The sequence below is a fragment of the Suncus etruscus genome, chromosome 14, assembly GCF_024139225.1.
Source record: "Suncus etruscus isolate mSunEtr1 chromosome 14, mSunEtr1.pri.cur, whole genome shotgun sequence".
In the NCBI taxonomy this organism is placed as follows: Eukaryota; Metazoa; Chordata; class Mammalia; order Eulipotyphla; family Soricidae; genus Suncus; species Suncus etruscus.
Genome location: NC_064861.1, coordinates 97,677,516 through 97,697,862, shown reverse-complemented (window position 1 = coordinate 97,697,862; position 20,347 = coordinate 97,677,516). Strand labels below are relative to the sequence as shown.

The window sequence follows — 20,347 nt, the reverse complement described above, 5'->3', positions numbered from 1 at the left end:
ATGGCCCCAAGCCGAGGACCAAATGCCAACAGAAGTCCAGCAGTGCCCCCTGAGCCTCACGACTGCCCCCTGACCCCCTCGCACCTTAATGCTGCAGGCAGCCAGCAGTGGCAGTGGGACTACAAGCTCCACCTGATGAAGAGCTTTGCCAGCAGACCTGAGCCAGAGGCAGCCGGCTACTTCCAGGACCTGCCATCGGACAGCCCTGAACTTCAGGCCCTGTTCGGGGCCTTCTGGCCTGATGAGTGCGGCTTCCGGCCGCGCACGGTGGTGCTGCATGGTGACTCGGGCACAGGGCGCTGGGCACTGGCCCGCCGACTACTGCTGGGCTGGGTGCAGGGCGAGGCGCTCCAGGGCCTGTTCTCCTATGTCTTCCTCCTGCCGGCTCGCGACCTGCGGGGCCTCTCCGAGAGCAGCTTCCTAGAGCTGGTGTCCCGGGTCTGGCCATCTGCCCCTGCCGCTGCGCAGGACCTCGCAGCCCAGCCACACCAGCTGCTCTTGGTGCTGGATGGCTTTGATGACCTGGGCTGGACCCCAGAGGACGAGACGGGGCCCTTGTGCGACGACGCCTGGACGGCCCAGCAGCCCGTGAAGGTGCTGGTGCACAGTTTGCTGCGAAAGGTTCTGCTGCCCGAGGCCTCGCTGCTCATCACCGCGTCAGATGAGGCCTTGGGCCTGCTCCGGGCCCTGCTGGTGGCGCCCCGCTACCTGTGGCTGGGGAGCCTGTCCGTGGAACAGAGGCTGACCGTGCTCCTGAAGCACAGTTGCTCTGAGAGCGAGCGGGCGCAGGCTCTGCAGTGGGCCGCCAACTGCCAGCCACTGCTGGAGCTCTGCCGGGTGCCGGCCCTCAACTACCTCCTGCAGGCGGCTCTCCAGGTCGGGCCGGCTGCCTTCAGCAGCACCGTCACGGGGCTGTTTGCCACCTGGGTGTCCCGGCAGCTCATGCAGCAGTCGCAGCCGCCGCAGCCACAGCAGTCGCCGCAGCCACCGCAGCCACAGCCACCGCAGCCACCGCAGTCGCCGCAGCCACCGCAGTCACCGCAGCCACAGCAGCCACAGCCACCGCAGTCACCGCAGCCACCGCAGTCACCGCAGCCACCACAGTCACCGCAGCCACAGCCACCGCAGCCGCAGCAGCCACAGCAGCCGCAGTCACCGCAGCCGCAGTCACCGCAGCCGCAGTCACCGCAGCCACAGCCACCGCAGCCGCAGTCACCGCAGCCACAGCCACCGCAGCCACAGCCACCGCAGCAGCAGCAGCAGGAGGAGGAGGAGGAGGAGGAGGAGGAGATGGAGGAGATGGAGGAGATGGAGGAGGTGGAAGAGGAGGAGGTGGAAGAGGAGGTGGAGAAGGAGGAGGAGGAGAAGAAGGAGGAGGAGGAGATGGAGGAGGTGGAGGAGGAGGAGGAGGAGGAGGAAGAAGAGGAGGAGATGGAGGAGGAGGCGGCGGAGGCGGAGGCGGAGGCGGAGGCGAGTCCAGGCACGCTGAGCCCAGAGACGAGGGCCATGGTGCGCTCCCTGTGCCGGCTGGCCCTCGAGGGCGTGCGGCGCGGGAAGACCACCTTCTCAGGGGAGGACCTGTACGACCATGAGCTCTGGGTGCCGCAGCTGCCCACGCTGGCCCGCACCCACTTCCTGATCCCGCACCAGTACTGGGCCAACCACTACACCTTTCTGCACCCCAGCCTGCAGGACTTCTTTGCCGCCCTTTCCTACGCGCTGCCGGAGCGCGTGGCCCGGCCCGCTTTTCCCGAGTCGGGCAGCCTGTTGCCTGGCATGCCCGGCGGGCTCCACCTGCTGCGTCTCGACCGGTTCCTGTGCGGCCTCCTGAGCCCGCAGGTGGCAGGGAGTCTGCGGAACCTGCTGGGGTGCACGGTGCCCCCTGAAACCCGGCAGGCCCTGCTGCGCCGGCTGTCCTGGCTGGGCAGAGCCCCGGCCCACCAGGACCTGCTCCACACCTTCTACTGCCTGTTTGAGACGCAGGACGCGGCAGTGGTGGGCGAGGTGTGCGCAGGGCTGCGGGATGTCAGCCTGTTCCTGGGCCGCCACATGGATCTGGTGGTCAGTGCCTTCTGCCTGCCTGCCTGCGGCCAACTGCGCTCGCTCCGGCTGCAGATCCAAGGGCTCTTTCTGCAGAACCCATGCCCTGAGGCACAGCCTGCGGTGCCCCCCAGGTGAGGCCCCACCGCTAAGCTCGGGTGGCTTCCTTGACCCCTTTTCTGTTTTTGCGATGACTGTGCTGTAACTCCAAAGTCACACCAAGCAGGGATTGGGGTCCCTGTGGTACAGGTGAGTCACGAGAGGCTTAGCCCCTTCCCCAGTGTCCTATCTTGGGCCCCACGTGAATTTAATTTTTAGTTCGGGGGCCACACTTCTGTCTCTTCGCTCAGAAATCACTCCTGCCAGGCTCACAGAATCATATGGGGTGTTAGAGAAGAACCCTCGAAGCATGCATCCTCCCTACTGTGCTTTGCTCTGGCCCTTTTCGTTTGGGGAAGCTTGGGGTCACTCCAGGCAGTGTTCAGAGGCTTCTCCAAGTTCTGGAGTAGCGCTCCCCCTGTAGGTGCTGGGTCCATTGGTGGTTTCAGCTGCTGCTGTAAGGCAGGTCCCCTCCCCAGACCCTGATGCTCTGTGCAGGAGAGCCAGGGCACAGTTCAGGGCAGCAGTGGCCACTCCAGGTGCCACTCAAGTCCACTTGGAGTCCAGGAAGCACTGAGGGAGCACAGGGTGGGAAGGCCCTGTCCCCTACCATGGAGATTGGGGGCAGAGCACAGGCAGACTTGGTCTGGTACTGAGTCACTCTCTCCTAGGCTACGGTGTCAGAGCCTGTTGAAGGAGAGTTGGCAACAGTTGTGCTCCGTGCTCAGTGCTCATGCCAGCCTGCGACGGCTAGACCTAGCTGGCATCATCCTGAGCGAGTGGGCCCTGAAGAGACTGTGTGAGGAGCTCCAGAAACCCACCTGCGGCATCCGGCAGCTGATGTGAGCAGCACCCTGGTGCCCCTGGGGAGGACAGGGAGCAGCCAAGGCGGGATTTTGTGCTCTGGCTTTTGAAGGTTTAATAAGTAAGAGTTGGGGCACCTGGGAGATAGGTGAGGTTGGGGTAACTCACTTGAGGCCTGAGACAGGGTCCCAGGGTATGGGCAGCATCAGAACAGCCACTTAAATCTCCAGGACAGTCCTGGGTCTGGAGGACACAAGGAGGGTAACATACTCAGGGATCGCTCAGGGCTTGAAGTGGGGTGGGATGGGAGCCCTTCCCCACTGTTCTCTCTCTCTCTCTCTCTCTCTCTCTCTCTCTCTCTCTCTCTCTCTCTCTCTCTCTCTCTCTCTCCCTCTCTCCCCTCCTTCCCTTCCTCCCAGCCCCCTTTATTCTTGTTTGTTTTGTGGACCACAGACTTGGGGTAGCCATGTGGTGCTAGGGATGAAACCTGGGATGGTAGCACCAAACCACATGATCTGCCCACTGACTTATCTTCCCCCCCACCCCCACACTGCATCTCAGACACGGCACTCTGGCTCTGCTGTTGGACAGCTCTCCTGCTAGAACATTCTAACCTGTTCTGCTAGAAATTCTGTCCGTGTTCTCCTGCTGGCACATTCTGCCCCTATTCTCCTGCAGAACATGCTCTTGTCCAACTAGAACATTCTCCCCTTGTTCTCCTACTGGGACATTCTGCCATTGTTCTCCTGCTCAAACATTCTTTCTCCCTCGCTGGAACATTCTTCCCTTGTTCTCCTGCTGTTCCCTGTACTGGGAGCATAAAGTGCACCCATGTATGTGGCCTAATTCAACAAATGACCATAAGGGGATGAGGGACAAGCTGAGGCTGAAGTGGTCCTTGCACCCACACCACCCCTCCCTGTGTAGCCCACCACTCCCTATCTAACCTAGCCCTTCCCTACAGCTTCACAGAGGTGCACCTGGGCCCCAGCCTGACCCACCTCTGGCGGGTCCTGATCACCAGCCCCCGACTTCGTCTTCTGGGCCTAGACAGCCTGGCCCTGCAGCCCGAAGATGTGACCATTGCCTGCGCAGTTCTGCAGCATCCCTCCTGCAAGCTCAGCTCAATCCGGTGAACCCCAACTCTCCACACTAGCTCGTGGTGGTGACAGTTCTGGTTTTAGAATATTCCCCCCAAGTTACAAAAATACAGTGTGAGGTTGGAGGGGGTATGGGAGACACGACAGGGAGAAGGAATGGTGGGGAGGGTGTTTCTCTGGCACATGCCAGATCTTGGTGCCATCCCTTGCCCTATATGGCCCTGAGCATTGTGGGGGGTAGCCCGGGGATTCCAGCACACAGAGCACCTAAACCCATTGCACCTGAGCATTGTTCACATCCCAGCCCCTGAACCCTGTGGGTTGACCTCAAACAAGATGCCAAAGAGGGGCTACAGCAGGGAGGGCATTTGCCTCGAATGTAACTGACCTGGGTTCAGTCCCCGGCACCCCCGAGAGCCTCCCCAAGCCTGCAGGAGTAACCTCTGAGTGCTGCTGAGTGTGCCCCCCCAAAAAGGCAAGAGGGCTTTGAAATAATTTGGGCATTCTCACCAGTGTAGACGGCCCAAGGGGGTCCAGGTTGCGAGGTGACTGCACCCCACAGGCTCATGGGTTCCAGCATTAATACTGAAACTCAGGAAAGAGACGGGCTGAGGGACCCTCAGGGCAGGGGGTGTTGGTGTTGGGGCCTTTGTAGAGGTAGGGCATGCTCTGGGGCGCCTCTCTCTGCAGGCTGGATAGCTGCGGGTTAACCGACTTTGAGTTCTTCACCATCTCCCGAGTCCTGACCTCAGCCAACTACTTGCAAAGCCTCAGCCTGTCCAGGAACAAGGTGTCAGGCACTGCAATCGAGGCACTGTGTGACGGCCTACTGGCACCGACCTGTGTGCTGCAGAGACTCATGTGAGTGTCGGGGTCCCCTAGGAACGAGGTTCATGTGCCAAGATGCAGGGTTGAGGGCAGCATGGGGAGTGAAAGCAGGGCAGCGGGTGTAGATGTGCCATATATGAGACACCAATGTCCAAGTGCCGTGCCCATACTTGCAACAAGGGGGTGACTGAGAACATCCAGGTGTCCACAAAAGCCCCCAGGCTGCTACATGCATGTAACACTGAGTGGAGAACCCAGCGCTTCCAGCCACCACTGAGAGTTCTGGGCCTCTGTCCGGTCACGCATGAGCTCGGGGTGTTGCCTCGGGACCACTTTCAAGGAACATCCTACTCGTGTCCACCCTGGGGCTCCTGTCCCCTATACCTTATGTGCTGTGGAGTGTCCTCCCACTTCCATGTGCCTGCCTGCATAGACATGCACAAATACATGCACGGAGGCGTCCACACATAGAGACATAGGCAAAGATACAGAGACACTCAAAGATGCGCATGGATCTATATCAGCTCAGACACAGGCGCAGATGCGCGCTGACCGTTCTTTGCATCTCAGCGCACTTGTGCGGGACCTGTGACTGTCTACCTTCCGCACAGGGAGACCCTCCTCATGACCCCCAGATCTCTCTTCTCGCAGCTTGCGAAACTGCAATCTGGAGCCGGTCGCCTGCCAGTACCTGGCCATGGTCCTCACAGGCACCCACAGTCTGACTCACCTGGACCTGTCCCACAACTGCCTGGGTGTCCGGGGTATGAGGCTTCTGTACCATACCCTCAGCCCAGTGTCACCCGAAAGCAGTCTCCGGAGGCTGCTGTGAGTGCCCAGAGCTGGGTGCCCACTCGGGGGCGGGGGCGGCCCGGATCCTGCACCTGTGCCCCAGCCGAGGCCCTTGACCACCACTTCCCCACCTGCCCGCAGCCTGAACTGGTGTGACCTAGACGAGGCAGCCTGTGGCTTCCTGACCTGCGTGCTCAGGTTCTGCTCGTCCCTGACGCACCTAAGCCTGAGTGCCAACCCTCTGGGTGATGGCAGTGTCTACCTCCTGTGCCAGGCCCTGGAGAACCCCATGTGCCACCTGCAGGAGCTAGAGTGAGTGTCGCTGGGCACCCAGCAGCTGTGTGCACAAAGGGAACCCAGGCGGATCCGAGCAACGCGGGCTCCGAGTGCTCCTGATGGGATTCTGGCTGTGGGGCTCCTCTCTGCGGCACTGAGGCCCCCCGCTCAAGCCAGGAGGGCTGGAGTAGGCGGCAGCTGCAGGCAGGGAACCTCTTCCCAAGTGGAACTCCCGTCCCTGCAGGCTGGTCCAGTGCCAGCTCACAGCCGCCTGCTGCGGGAACCTGTCAGCGGTGATCGGCAGCAGCAGCAGCAGCCTGAGCAGCCTCGATCTGTCACACAACACTCTGGGTGATGAGGGGCTGGCAGTACTGTGTGAGGGGCTGCAGCAAAGCACCACCTCGCTCACGCGGCTCAGGTAGGCTCAGGCGCAGCTCAGCATTCTGGGCGCCATGCTTCTGCTCTTTGGCACAGAGAGCTTGGAAAAAACGCTGCTGGGAAAGCAGATTTCCTGCGGTCTGGGGGGGGGCACCTGGGTAAGACACTGCACCCAGAGCCAAGATGAGTAGGGCATGGTGCCAGGGAGGGGGGAGGGAAGACTTCACGTTGCTCCTCTGGAGGCATAACGAGGAAGAGGGCTGGAGTGATAGAACAGCAGGTAGGCCACTTGCCTTGCATGTAGCTAACCCGGGCTTGGTCTCCAGCATCCTATAGGGTCCCCAAGCCTGCCAGGAGTGATTCCTGGGCACAGAACCAGAAGTGACTCTTGAGTGCTGCCGGGTGTGACCCCAAAACCAAAATAAAAATAAATGATAATAGTAAATAAAGAAAAGGGAGGGAGAGTGGGCTCCAGGACAGGATGCCACGAGGCTGCACCCAGGCACCCTCAGCGCTCAGGAAAAGGCTGCGACCCAGCTCACAGCAGCTGTCCTGGCACTCGCAGGCTGGAAGTGTGTGGCCTGACTGGGGCCAGCGCCCATGCACTGTCCACTGCCCTCCCGCACAACCGCAGCCTGCTCAGCCTCAACCTGACCGGGAACAGCTTTGACTTCCCGGCCACAATGCTGCTGTGTGGGGCCATCGCAAACCCACACTGTGCCCTGCGCAGCCTCTGGTGAGTCCCAAAGGAGTGTCTGGAACCCATAGGGGAGGGGCTATGGGGAATGTTCTGGAACCACAGGGGGCCACGGGCACTTTCTGGACCTAGGATGCAGGAAGAGAATGTTCTTGGACCCAGAAGGGGCTGTGGGGAGAATGTTCTGGACCCAGAAGGGGCTGTGGGGTGAATGTTCTGAACCCAGGGGGGCTGCAGGAGGGCAGCTCCTGGAACCCTGGGTGGCCTCACTGCCCCACAGGATGGGGCTGGGGCAGCTTCCGACTTCAGTGCAGCAGTTGCTGGCAGAGCTGCAGCAGTTGAAGCCATCGGTGTCCGTGGACAGTGGCTGGGAGGAGGAATTCGAGGAAGACCGGCTGTGGTGGCAGCACTGAGCACCGCCCTGAGCCCCTCTGCTCACTGGACCGGGCTCATGCCTCCTTCCCCTGGCACACAGACCCCAATAAACACTGAGCATGCAGAACACACGCAGCTCTTCTTCTCTCGGGCCAGCGTGTGGGAGAGCCCAGACACACTCTGAAGAGACAGTGTTCAGAAGGCTGAGCCCTGTGCTGGACACTGTCTGGGGAGCCTTGGTGACAGAAGTTAGGTGGTGTGGACCATGGATGAGGGTTTGGTACAGTGCACAATGTTGCAGTTGACAGGCCCCGTGTATAACTCAGTTGTGGTATTTCTGATCTCCCTTCACTCCCCCCGCCCAGCATCCAGTGGCCCCCCAATCCTGGAGTCCCCAGTCTGGTCTCTGCCCAGTGTTGTGCCCACATCAGAGATAACTCTTAAGGCATTACTCAGGACATGTGTCCATCAAACCCACATCCCACCCCAGCTGCCACGGGCTACATGTGGTCACACCAGCTTTTCTAGGACACAGCTGGTTGACTCTGTCCTGTTTAGCTTTGGGGCCACAGACTTAGGGGAACCTAAGGGATACTGAACGTTTTTTGTTTGTTTTGTGTCACACCTGGCAGCACTCAGGGGCTACTCCAGGCTCTATGCTCAGAAATAGCCCCTGGCAGGCACAGGGACCATATGGGATGCCGAACCACTGTCCTTTTGCATGAAAGGCCTACGCCTTACCTCCATGCTCTCTCTCTGGCCCCAGGGATACTGAACATTTAACCCACTCTAGCCCAGCTTTTTCTTCTCGTGTTTGGGTCACACCCAGTGGCAGCACTCGGGCATGGGGACTGGGCCCAGCTGACCACATACAAGGCCAGCACCTTTCCCTCCCTCTCTCTGGCCACTCCTAGATGATGCTAACTGGGCCTTTCAGCTGGAGCCCCCCAATATGTCCCTCACATCCTACGCAGCCTCGATTTTCAGTTTTGTCAATGGGGATAAACCTCCACTGTCAGGGACAGCACAGCGGGGAGGGCATTTGCCTGGTGTGCGGCTGACCTGGGTTTGATCCCTGGCATCCCATAAGGTCTTCCGAGCCCACTAGAAATGATTCCTGAACACAGCCAGGGGTGGCCCAAAATTTACCTCTTCCCCCAACATTTTTGTCACACCCAGCAACCAATGCTCAGGGCTTACTCCCACCTTTGTGCTCAGTGGGTACTGAATGCTGGGAATCGAACCCAGGCCAAACGCACGCAAAGCCTGAGGCTCAGCCTGCTAAGCAACACCAGATATGGACTGAAAACCAAAACAAAGCCAAAAAGTTGTCAGAGGCCTGAGAGTCAGGATAGCCTCGCTCACAAGTGCTTTACTTCACTGCTGCGGGTGGGTGAGGGGCTCCCAGGAAGCACCCCACTTTCAACCAGGGTCATGCATTCCAGGCCAAGGCCAGCAGATGGCGCTGGGGGCAGCCCAACGACGCTCTCACAAAGTTTGCTGGCGCCTGATCAAAGGCACAGCCTGCAGGGCTCTGGCCTCGCACCCACGCGCCTATTCAGGTCCAATCTGCAGCATCCCACAAGGCACCGCTGAGCCAGGAGTAGCCCCTGAGCTCCTCCAGATATGAACCCACCGCACCCCCATTACCAAAAGTGGTTTGCAGGGCTGGAGAGATAGCATGGAGGTAGGGTGTTTGCATCGCATGCAGGACGGTGGTTCGAATCCCAGCATCCCATATGGTCCTCCAGCCTGCCAGGAGCGACTCCTGAGTACTGCTGGGTGTGACCCAAAAACCAAACCAAAAGTGGTTTGCAGGGCCCAAGTGACAGAGCAGCAGGGAAGGCATTTGCCATACACATGGCCCACCGAGGTTGGATCCCACATCCCATAGGGGTCCCTGGAGCCTGCCAGGAATATTTTTGGGGGTGACTTGGATCACACCCGGCAGTGCTCGGGTTTCTCCTGGCAGGCTTGGGTGATCATATGGGACTCAGGTTCGTCTGGGGCTGACCGCTATGCAGCAGCTTGGGTCCCCAGAAATGATTTGAGTGCAGAGCCAGGAGGAACCCAAATGTCACCAGGTTGGGGCCCACGCCAGCCACACAGGTGCAGTTTGCAGAAACTTCTGGGAAGTGTGGGGGGGGGGCGAGTTTGCCGCAGGAGGGAAGGCAAAGGGCGGCTTGGGTCTGGGCGTTGTGGGGCCCAGGGGAGTCAGCGATAAGCGGGTAAGGACGCACAGGGGCGCGGATTCCGCCTCCTTTGCACGGTTCTGCACGGCTCAGGGTCTGGGATCCAGGCGTGAAATCCCCTTCCAGAGCGTCACCTCGTGCCTGGCACTGGCCGTGACCACTCTGGCTGCACCCCTAAACCGGGGAACGCTGCTGCCCTCTTGGAAGAAACCTGTTTCGCGCACTCCTTGCACGTCACTAAATCAGTGCCCCTGGTAGGGGCCCCAGAAGTTGGGCTCGGCCCTCGGAGCTTCCAGGCTGTGCCCAGGCACTGCGGTCCCTCCCTGACCTCGGCTCTCAGCCTCCTCCAGATGGGGCCTCTGTCCACCTCTTGCGGGTAGGCTCACTCCTCCTGGCCGGACCCCAGAGCCAAGGAAACTTTCACTCGCTCACCAGCGCCAAGGCTGGGGATGCGGGGAGCGGGATCCTCCAGTCCGGGCACTCTCGGTCCCCCCAACCCAAGAACACGAGCGCAGCACGGCGGGGACCGTCGATAGTGCCTTTTATTGACCAGGCCCCGTGCCCAGCCTCAGCTTCCGCGGGGTGCTCAGGGCAGCCCGGGACGGAGGCCTGGGGGGACCTGAGGGTCTGAGGCAGTAGCGTTAAGAGAACTCTAGAAGGCAAGGCCAGGCCCCATTTCCTTCTCCCTCCCTGGGGGCCGTCAGTCTGGCTGGGTGCCGGGCGTCCCCATCGCCGTCCCTCCAAGGAGGGCCCGTGGCAGCCCTCGGTCCGGCCAGCTCCATCTCCGGGGTCCCGGGGGCCCCGCCGGGCCTACCGGCCCTCCCCGGCGCGGCACTCGCTGCAGCGGCCCCGGGTGGCCCTCTCGCTACCCCGGCCCTGGCCGTCCGGGTCCTGGTCCTCCGGGTCCTGCTCGGGGTCCGGGTCGGGGTCCCCGGCGGAGTAGTAGCTGCGCCCGCAGCGGCCGCAGACCGAGGGCGCGCCCACCGCGTGGCTGCGCTTGTGCCTGCGCAGCGCAGCGCCCTGCACGAAGCCTTCCCCGCACTCCACGCAGATGTGCGCGGGCTCCTCGCCGCCCGCCGGGCCCAGCCCCGGCTCCGGCCCGGCCCCGGCCCAGTCCCCGTCGCCGTCCCCGCCGCCGTCGGCCTCGTGCTGCGCGCGCTGGTGCGCCTCGAGCGCCGCGGGGCTCCCGAAGCCTCTCCCACACGCAGGACACACGTAGGGCTTGGGGGCCGGTGCGCGGCGCGAGCGGGGCCCCGGCGCCCTGGGCCCCGCGCCCGCCGCGCCCCCCAGGCCCGGGCCGCCCAAGCCCGCGCCCGCAGCCACGCCCTCGCCCGGCGCGCCCACCACGATGATGCCCTCGCCGTCGCCCACCGGGATGGCCAGCTCGCCGTCGGCAGCCAGCGCCTCGCCCGGTGCCTTGGCGCGGCGCACGCTGGCCGCCAGCACCTTGGCCGCCACGCCGGGGCCCGCGAGCTCGGGGTGCAGGCGCAGGTGGCGCGCCAGGCTCTTGGGCTGGCTGAAGCCGCGGCCGCAGCGGGGGCACACGAAGGGCTTGAGGCCGCTGTGCGAGCGCCGGTGCTTGGCCAGGCTCTTGCTCTGCGTGAAGCTGCGGCCGCAGTCGGGGCAGGCGTAGGGCTTCTCACCCGTGTGGATGCGCTGGTGCTGCATGAGGTTGGAGCTCCAGCTGAAGCGCTTGCCGCACTCCGAGCACGCGTAGGGCTTCTCGCCCGTGTGGATGCGCCGGTGCTGCACCAGGTGCGAGCTCTGCGAGAAGGTCTTGCCGCAGTCACTGCAGGCGTTGGGCCGCTCGCCCGTGTGCGTGCGCTGGTGCCGCGTCAGCTTGGACCAGTGGCTGAAGCTCTTGCCGCACTCGTTGCAGATGTAGGGCGCCGGGGGCCGCGGCCGGGGCGGGGGGCCGGCAGCGGGCGGGGGTGGGGGCGGGCCCAGCTTGGTGGGGGGCCAGCTGGGAACGTCGTCGTCGTCCATGATGAGGATGCCCACTGCAGAGCGGGGAGAGGGAGAGGGAGGAGGAGACGGAGAAGGAGAGGGGCCGCGGGTCAGGGCACTAAGCAGGCACGAACGAGCTCACGAGCTCTGGCCCTTCCCAAGGGGACTCACCAACTCCACCACCCCCCGGCCCCTCACCCACATCCCACCTGCCCTACACCCCGCCCCGCGCGTGGACTCCCCAAAACGGTCCCCAGTAGGGGTCAGTTCACACCCTTGGGCCCGCACCTGGGTTCTCATGACTGGCCATCTGCTGGTCCTCGGAGTCCAGCGGCCCCGGAGACCAGGCCTCCTCCCGAAGCTCCATGTCTGGGTCCCTGCAGGGGCAAAACGGGATGACGTTTGCCCTGGACACCTGCCCGGGGCTCACAGTCAAGCACATTTTCCTTTGGCTTTTGGGCCACATCCAGCAGGTCTCAGGGCCACTCTAGGGTACTGGGGAGGAAACCTGGATCAGCCGCTGGCCAGTCTCACTGGCCCTTGGCTGCACTTCTGCATTTACCTCCTTCGGAGGGGAGCCTGATATGTGGGCCGCCTGCTGGGGGAACCAGCATCTCTCCTCTGGGCACCACAAATTCAGCCCGTGGGCCCTGAATGGTGCAACCCCCTGGGCAAAGACCAAGGATGATCGCTCCCTGGGAAGGGGTCTCAGGGGTCTGGGAGAATGGGGGGATGCAGCAGGGGTGCGAGGCTGCCCCTCGTCATCACTTCCTGCAGGGCTGGACAGCTGCGTCCGTCCTTCCTCCTGAGGGGTAAGGGACAGGGCCCCCAGGGGTCCCAGCCCAGCCATGCTTCCTGTGCATGAACTGCTGGTTTCCGCAGCTGGAGCCGGGAAGGGGCTGGGGACAGAGGGCAGCCCTTGGGTCCCAGGCTGGCTCACAGGCTTGCTTCCCTGCAGACCCTGGGCCCCAACCCAACCTGCTTCCTCCAACCTGGCAGGACAGGCGGCATCCTGGGAACAAGCCACAAGCTCACACCCCGTCCTTAGGCGACTCTCCAGCACACCTGGAGATAAAGGGGTCAGAACCCACTTTCCAGCTCCCTGAGAACCATGGTGGGGACTGGGCGGGGGTGGCTGGGAGGGACAGGGGCTGCAGCCTGACCTCTGATTCCAGCTGGGATTTCTGGGGGGGGGGGGGTGTCACGCCCACCTGCGCACAACATGCAAGGCCCTGAGCACTGATTCAAGAATAGCCCTTGCACACCACTAGGTGTGACTCAAAACCAAAAAACAGTGCTCTCTACATGTGGACAAGGCTCTCTCGGCTATCTCCGAGGCATCTTCCTGAATCCCAGAGACAGACAGACGCACGCACGCACGCACGCACGCACGGCCAACCTGCTGCTGCCCTGCTCCTATTAGTACAAGGGCCCACAGGGCAAGCTGCTGTTAATGGGGAGACAAATTATTGTTATTATTGTTGTTATTAGATAGCCCAGCTGGAAGATTGCCCACCAATTACCTCGGCTTTCCTTCCACTGCAGCCCCTCCCTCCACCCACAGCACCTTTGCTTTTGGGGGTTTTCAGCTACTCCCAGACAAGTCCCCACAGTGCCCGCCCCCATACCCCTCTGCAGCCCCCCATAGACGCTTCCTGGTCCCAGCACCCTCTCTCCTCTCCTCTGGCTGGGGACAAAGGGTTAAATGAGCGTCACTGCTGTGGAGTTGAACCACCCAGTGGGGACAATGCCGGGTGGCACCGGGCCACATTGGGGGGGTGGGGGGTGGGGCTCAGGCTGCCATTGTCTGCTCAGTTCTCTGCTGAGTTCTGAGGACAGACGCCAAAAGCAGAGATACACGTATCCCCCCAGGCTGAGAGTCCTCAAAGAGCGGAACACGTGTCCCATGGGCTGAGAGTCCTGGGAGAGCAAAGACACGCATGTCTCCCGGAGCCCAAGAGTCCCCGGAAACGCAGAGGCACGGAGGTCCTTTCTTCAGCACCCCCACGGGCCTGGCCCCATTCCTCCCTTCTGGATCCTAGGAGGGACCCCACACACAGCACATGTACTGCCCTCCAGCCCTCAGAGCCCGGTTCAGGTCTCAGCCTCATCAGGGTCAGGCCAGCTGTGGGAAGGGCTCAGTGCTAAGGGGAATCCCACAAGCCAAGTTCCTGCAAGGTTGCCCCAAGGTAGAGCAAATAGGGGTCAGAGGCGGAGATGGGGTGAGCAGAGGGGGCCCCCTCGCAGGCCCATCTCCATCTCCCAACAGCAGCCCAACCCCAACCTGCCTGTACTGTCCCTGGATTCACCAGATCCCCGCCCACCACCGAAAGTCACACCAAAGATGCACACACTTCTATTCCCACGCACACTGTCACACACACTCCATCACACATACCTGGTTGTATTCACCCATCACACACACTCTAAATACACATCTGTCACACACATCTGTCACATCGGGTCCAGTAGTACGCTCCCCTGATACACCAGGTCATGGTTGCATCTGAGTTCGTATCTTGGGGCACCGATCTCTGCTTCCCCTTCCCTCAGGGCCTGGACTCCACCCCTAGGGTTTGCAGCCTCAGGGCCCCAGCCCTGAGCACAAAAGTGAGGAATAGTGGGGCACCCTGGAGTTGCTCCAGCAATGTGAATGACCCTCATTCTCCCCACCCAGACTTGTGATCTGGTGGAACCGGCGCCTATGCGCCATGCCTCTGAGAGGAAGCACGTGGCTTGTGACTGGGAATAGGGGGCCTGGAGAGAGAAGCACAGTGGCGTTTGCCTTGCCAGCAGCCGATCCAGGACCTAAGGTGGTTGGTTTCGAATCCCGGTGTCCCATCTGGTCACCCCGTGCCTGCCCAGGAGCTATTTCTGAGCACGACAGCCAGGAGTATCCCCTGAGCACTGCTGGTGTGGCCCAAAAACCAAAAACCAAAAAAAAAAAAAGAATCTGGGAATAGGTCCTGAGCTCAGGCTGGCCCCTCTCAGGAGTAGTGGGGCCCCAACTGGCCCACCACAGGCTTCCCCAGCCCACCCTAAAGCCTCCTCAAAAAAGGCAGGGGAAGCCCCAGAATGCCCAGAGGTGATCCCCCAAAGTGAACACAGAGCCACCTGCAGTCCCATTCCTCTCACTCCGGGGTAGCCTTCCACCCACGCAAGCGACCACACTGGCTCCGTGGGGGGGGGAGCCCACCAGCCTCCCAAAGTCTCAGGGAAAGGTGCCACAGAGCTGGGGGTGCTGCACCTCTGCACCTTCCCTCCTGCCACTGTAGCCCTGCGCCCGTGCAGAAATGACCCTGTGTGCTGAAAGGGTTCCGGGAAAGAGAAAGGGAAGTGGAAGTCCAAGATCACAAAACCAGTTGTGCCTGGCCACCAACAGGGGCCTGCAACACAGCCCCAAAGACTGCCCCGAGGCTTCCCAGGTGCCCGGTGGGGCAGGGGGACACCCAGAGGTCACTGGCCCTGCTGGGCCACCAGAGTTGCATTGGGTGCCCCACTGGAGGGCGGGGACTGGAGGGGAAGAGGTGAGCAGGAGTAAGCGGGGAGCGACCCCAAACTCTTTGCACCTTGAAAGAGGCTTATCTTTGGGCCCAATGAGTGGATCGGAACATCCGGCACATGCGCCCCAACCCCGGGGACCGGGCAGGCTTGTGCGGGCGGGGCTCGGGACGTTGGGGTCCGCGGGGTTCAGGGTGCAGATTCCCCGCAGCGGGTGGGAGAGTGCGGATGGCCAGGGGCTCGTGGAGGGCTGTGGCCAGGGGCTGGGGGTGGCCCTTGGCCAAGCAAACCCGCGGATGTCCGGCACGTGGCCTGGCCGGGGACGGACTGTCCTGCCGACCTCAGCCCGACCGCCCGGGAAAATGAAATGAGCCGACGCGGCCGCAGTGGCGAGCGCGCTCGGACCCGCGACCACCCCTCCCCCACCGGGGCCTCCACTTCCCCCGGAGTCGCCAGCAGTTCCGGTCAGACTGCAGCGGTCCCCGGAGTCGCAGCCAGGGCGCCGCGCACGCGCGCCTCCGCCTCCCGGCGCGCGCCCCGGCCTCGGCCCCTGCGCACGCACGCCACACCGCCGCACCGCACGCCACACCGCCCCCGCGCGCGCCCGGCCCCGCGCACGCGCAAACACGCCCCGGGCGCGCGCCTCCGCCTTCGCCGCGCGCGCCCGGGCCCCGCGCACGCGCACGTCGCCAGACGCGCGCTCACTCCCGCCCCCCCAGCGGCGCGCACCGCGCACTGGCCGCCACTGCCGCCCGCCCCGCGCCCGCCCGCCCGCCCGCCCGCCCCTCGCCCGCTCGCGCCCGGCCGCCACTGCGGCCCCCCGGCCCCGGCGCGCGCCCCGCGGCCCCGCTCACCTCCGTGCCCCGGGGCCGCCGCGCCGCGCTCCTCCTCCTCGCTCCTCCCCGGCGGATGGCGGCGGCGGCAGCGGCGACCTCAGACCCTGGGGTCAGGGGACGGCGCACAGGCCGGAAGTGACCTTCCCGGCCGCTTCCGCTCGCGCCGCTCCCCCGCCCCGCCCGCGCTCCCTCCCGGCCGCCGCCGCCGCTCCCCGGCGCTCTAGGCCGCCGCTCCGCCGCCCCCGGCCGCCGCCCCCCCGGGCTCGATGGTCCGCCGCGGGCGCCGCGCGGGCACTTCCGGGCGCCTCTAAGACCGCGGTCCTCCGGCCGCTCTATGGCGTCGCGCGCCAGGGGCTCGGCCCCGCCCCTCGGGCCGGCACGCGCCGCTGGGTCCGTTAGGCGGCGACTTCCGGTTCACGCGCGCTCGCGCGCTCCCGGCGGCCGCTCCGTCCGCGCGCGCGCCCGCGGCGGCCGCGCGCGCCGGACCCCGCACCGGCCCTCGGCCGAGGAGGAGGATGCACGCCCGGCGCAGGCCTCTCCGGAGTGTGTCTGGATGTGGACGCCACGCTCTCTCACGGCCATCCGTCTTGCGGTGTGGGGAGCCCGAGGCCGGGACCCACTACCTAGTGGTCCTGCGAGGTTGCCGGGGTGTTCGAGGTGCTGCTGGGAGCTGGGGCGCCCTGTGTTTCAGGGGCTCGCTGCCCATGCCCGGTTCTGGGGGCACTGCCCTGGACTCCCCAAACGCACTCCAGGCTTCCTGCGTGGCCTTTTGCTCGCCTCTTCCAGGCAGACTCGCTGCCACCCCGGGGCAGCAAGAAGCACCTGCTGGCGGAGCCGCTCGCGCGCGCAGGGGGAACCAGCGACCGCTCCACCCCGAGTAGGGTGAGGCCAGGGCTTCGGGCTTCAGAGGGAGCTCACAGGCACTTTGGGGGGCCTGCAGGAACTCCCCCAGGAATGCCTTAACCGAACAGCAAATTTTTTTCCCTGATAATCCTGTTGTCTGGTGCTCAGGGCTCACCCCTGGCTCTGCTCAGTAATCATTCTGGGCTTGGGGACCATATGGGATGACAGGATAGAATCAGATAAGTGTCCTCCCCACTGTGCTATCAATCAGGCCCTGGAATTTTATTTACTTATGTTTGATTTTTGGGTCACACCCGGCGGCGCTCAGGGTTACTCCAGGTTCTGGGCTCAGAAATCGCTCCTGGCAGGCATGGGGCGTATGTGTGTGTGGGGGGGGGGGTGGGGGGGTGAGGCTGGAACCATATGAGATGCCGAGATTCGAACCACCACTGTCCTGGATCGGCTGCATGCAAGGCAAACGCCCTGCCCTACCGCTGTGTTATCTTTTAGGCCTCTGGCCCTGGAATTTTAGATGATCTCCATCCCACCGGCAGATGAGCCAGTAGGCAGGCCATGGAGTACGAGTGACCCTGCCAAGGTTGGTTACCTGAGCCCAGGATATTCCCTCCTCCTGCTCTATGTCTCCCACAGCCTCAGTGGAACCTTCGCCTTACTACCTGCTGGGTACCCCAACCTCGTCCGGTTAAAAACACCAATGGGGACTAGAAACGATTAGTACAGCGGGAAAAACATTTGCCTTGCATGCAGCTGACTCAGGTTCGGTCCCTTGTATCCCATAAGGTTTCCCAAGCCTGCCAGGACTAATTTCTGAGCACAGAGCCAGAGGTAAGCCCTCAGCGTCGCCGGCTGTAGCCCAAACCCCTAAAGGAAAGCAGGCTGAAGCACAGACTTTGCAGTGGGGAAGCCCAAGTTCCAGCCCCAATAATAATACATGTCCCCCTGAGCACCTCTGGGTATGACCTCAATTAAAACAAAGTGATTCTTGGGACCAGAGTGATAGCACAGTGGGTAGGGCATTTGCTTTGCATGCAAATGACCTGGGTTTGATCCCCTGCATCCATATGGTGCTCTGAGCCTGCCAGAATGAATTCTGAACCCAGACATAGGTAAACCCTGAACGCTGCTCGGTATGGCCCCGAACAAAAATAACAACAAAAAGTGATCCTTATCCCCAAAAAACCATTTCAGTTCTTTGTATTGCGACTGGAACTGTGTTCTTCCTTTACTATGATTATATTTTGCTGATGCCTGGCCATTCTGCATAGAGGACAAGGGACTGTTCCTCTAACTCATCCATCCTTTCCTTAGGTGACTCAACAAGGAATACAGCCCTAGGTATTCAGTAATAAACCAGCAAGAGGAGTCCGGAGAGATAGCATGGAGGTAAGGCGTTTGCCTTTCATGCAGGTCATCGGTTTGAATCCTGGTGTCCCATATGGTCCCCCATGCCTGCCAGGAGCAATTTCTAAGCATGGAGCCAGGAATAACCCCTGAGCACTGCCGGGTGTGACCCAAAAACCACAAATAAATAAATAAATAAATAAATAAGTAAATAAATAAACCAGCAAGACAAAGAATGAGGCCTCAGGTTGCATGAGCTAGAAACACAGTTCAACCTTTCCAGAAGACAGTAACAACTTCGTGTAAACTTAGCCATGACATCTTCAGGAGTGGCTTGACTCAGAGGCACCCACCCATGTCTTTCAAAATCTGTTTGCTTCTTTCTAGTATACCAGAGGCATCTTTTTTTTTTTTTTTTTTTTTTTTTTTTGGTTTTTGGGCCACACCCGGTAACGCTCAGGGGTTACTCCTGGCTATGCGCTCAGAAGTTACTCCTGTCTTGGGGGACCATATGGGACACCGGGGGATCGAACCTCGGTCCGTCCAAGGCTAGCGCAGGCAAGGCAGGCACCTTACCTTTAGCGCCACCGCCCGGCCCCACCAGAGGCATCTTTAGGGAAGTGAGAGACTCCAGGAGTTTCCGACCCACCCCCACCTCTTAAAATTTGCCCAGGGAAGATGACAGCTCTCTCTCCTGGACCCCCACAAATATCCCATTTTATATGACTAGCTCTGCTTGAATTACCTGAATCAGAATCTTCTGATTGGCCTGTCCACCGGTGGCCTGATGCAAAGCAATAATTCCATAGAGAAATCGGGGCCCTAGGAGGGAGCCAAGAGTGTGACTAGGGGGATGTCGGGCCCCGATGCCTTCAGCACAGTCGGGTCAGCAACAACTGAAACAGCCCCAGCAGAACCCATGCCAGGCCTTCAGACCCTGACACACATCTCCCCCCTCATGCCAGGCCCTTCAGACTCTGACACACATCTCTTCTTGTCCCTTCACTGCACCTGCAATCTGGCCAGGAACTGCCCAAATAGAAACCTGGCTAGGGTCTCAGTGTTGGACCCTCTTCCCAGTCAGCAGGCTCCGGAAGGGAACAAACCCACTTTAGTGCTCTTCTTGTTGTTTTTCAAGCTGGGAAGCTGAGAGCACCTGCTTTGCTGCCTGCTAGGGCAGAACTACGTCCCCTTTCCTTCTCTAAAGCTTAATACCCCAACAAACGCTCCCACTTTCTAAAGCCCCTTGGGGAGCCCCAAACTGCTTTCACTGGAGAGCTGTGAGCCAGCAAGGTGCTGGGAACCCCACCAGGACTGAGCCCTGAGCATGGCTGGGTGCTGGAGAAGGGAAGAGAGAGAGGAAGGAAGGAGGGGAAAGCACTGGTTCGAACACTAAACACCACCTATTTTGGCAAGGACAACTGGTGAGAACCTGCAAGAATTAACAGGGTTGGGGCCAGAGAGAGAGAGCACAGCGGTAGGGCATTTGCCTTCATGCAGCTGATACAGGATAGTCGGTAGTTCGAATCCAGGCATCCCATATGGTCTCTGTGCCTGCCAGGAGTAACCTGAGGGCTGCCGGGGTGTGACTCAAAAACAAACAAACAAAAAAAGAATTAGGGTTGTTGGGGCCGGAGAGATAGCACAGTGGTGTTTGCCTTGCAAGCAGCTGACCCAGGACCTAAGGTTGGTTCGAATCCCATATGGTCCCCCATGCCTGCCAGGAGCTATTTCTGAGCAGATAGCCAGGAGTAACCCCTGAGTGCCTACGGGTGTGGCCAAAAAAAAAAAAGGGGGTTGAAGAGGTTCCATTTCTGGATAAGCACCTCAAGGCCCAGCAGGTGATCAGGGATGAGCACGGCCTCTCACCCAACTCTGGGATCTAGGTGAGCAAGTTCCAGAGCCCCCAGCCTCTGACCGCCAGGCTTTCTGGTAGTCCATGGCTGCTTTCTTGGGGCTGTTTCCTTGGGGAGTGCTAGAAGGGCCATTTGGCATGCAGATTCAGGGCTCACGTACTAGCAGTTTATTTCAGGGGTCTGGACTCCAAAACTCGAAATTAGCAGAAAGAGCAACCAGAGACTGATATCCGTAGGCTTGTGTGCAAACTGCTCCAGGGGAGCACCCATCCACTTCATGGAGCACACTCCTTGCAGGGAGCATGCCCTGCCCCTTCTTGGAGCACCCACCCCACACAGGGAGCATACCTACCCCCTCTGAAAGGAACAACCCCTCCCCCCCCCCGCAGGTTACAGGACTGCAGGCCTTGCTGGTGCTGAC

At 61.5% G+C, this 20,347-nt stretch overlaps 2 protein-coding genes across 2 annotated transcripts; one reads left to right on the top strand and one right to left on the bottom strand.

Annotated features, from left to right (window-relative positions):
* On the top strand, positions 1–7,427 carry LOC126028748 (NACHT, LRR and PYD domains-containing protein 5-like). The gene is made up of 10 exons (XM_049787673.1): positions 1–1,259; positions 1,476–2,174; positions 2,811–2,981; positions 3,908–4,075; positions 4,734–4,904; positions 5,523–5,699; positions 5,805–5,975; positions 6,184–6,357; positions 6,883–7,053; positions 7,295–7,427. The coding sequence occupies exons 1-10, from the start codon at positions 1–3 to the stop codon at positions 7,425–7,427; spliced, it is 3,294 nt and encodes a 1,097-aa protein (XP_049643630.1).
* A 2,678-nt stretch (positions 7,428–10,105) lies between these two features.
* ZNF787 (zinc finger protein 787) lies at positions 10,106–11,993 on the bottom strand. The gene is made up of 2 exons (XM_049787049.1): positions 11,817–11,993; positions 10,106–11,581 (listed from the first exon to the last, which is right to left on the bottom strand). Exons 1-2 carry the CDS (start codon positions 11,968–11,970, stop codon positions 10,392–10,394), a joined length of 1,344 nt encoding a protein of 447 aa, XP_049643006.1. The 5' UTR covers positions 11,971–11,993; the 3' UTR covers positions 10,106–10,391.
* Between the last annotated feature and the right edge of the window lie 8,354 nt (positions 11,994–20,347).

Coding starts and splice junctions, on each gene's coding strand:
- ZNF787 (XM_049787049.1), bottom strand. CDS start 11,970: ATGTGCTTGACTGTGAGCCCCGGGCAGGTGTCCAGGGCAAACGTCATC. Junction 11,582..11,816: donor GGCCAGTCATGAGAACCCAG/GTGCGGGCCCAA, acceptor CCCGCTCTGCAG/TGGGCATCCTCATCATGGAC.
- LOC126028748 (XM_049787673.1), top strand. CDS start 1: ATGGCCCCAAGCCGAGGACCAAATGCCAACAGAAGTCCAGCAGTGCCC. Junction 5,700..5,804: donor AGCAGTCTCCGGAGGCTGCT/GTGAGTGCCCAG, acceptor ACCTGCCCGCAG/CCTGAACTGGTGTGACCTAG. Junction 7,054..7,294: donor TGTGCCCTGCGCAGCCTCTG/GTGAGTCCCAAA, acceptor ACTGCCCCACAG/GATGGGGCTGGGGCAGCTTC.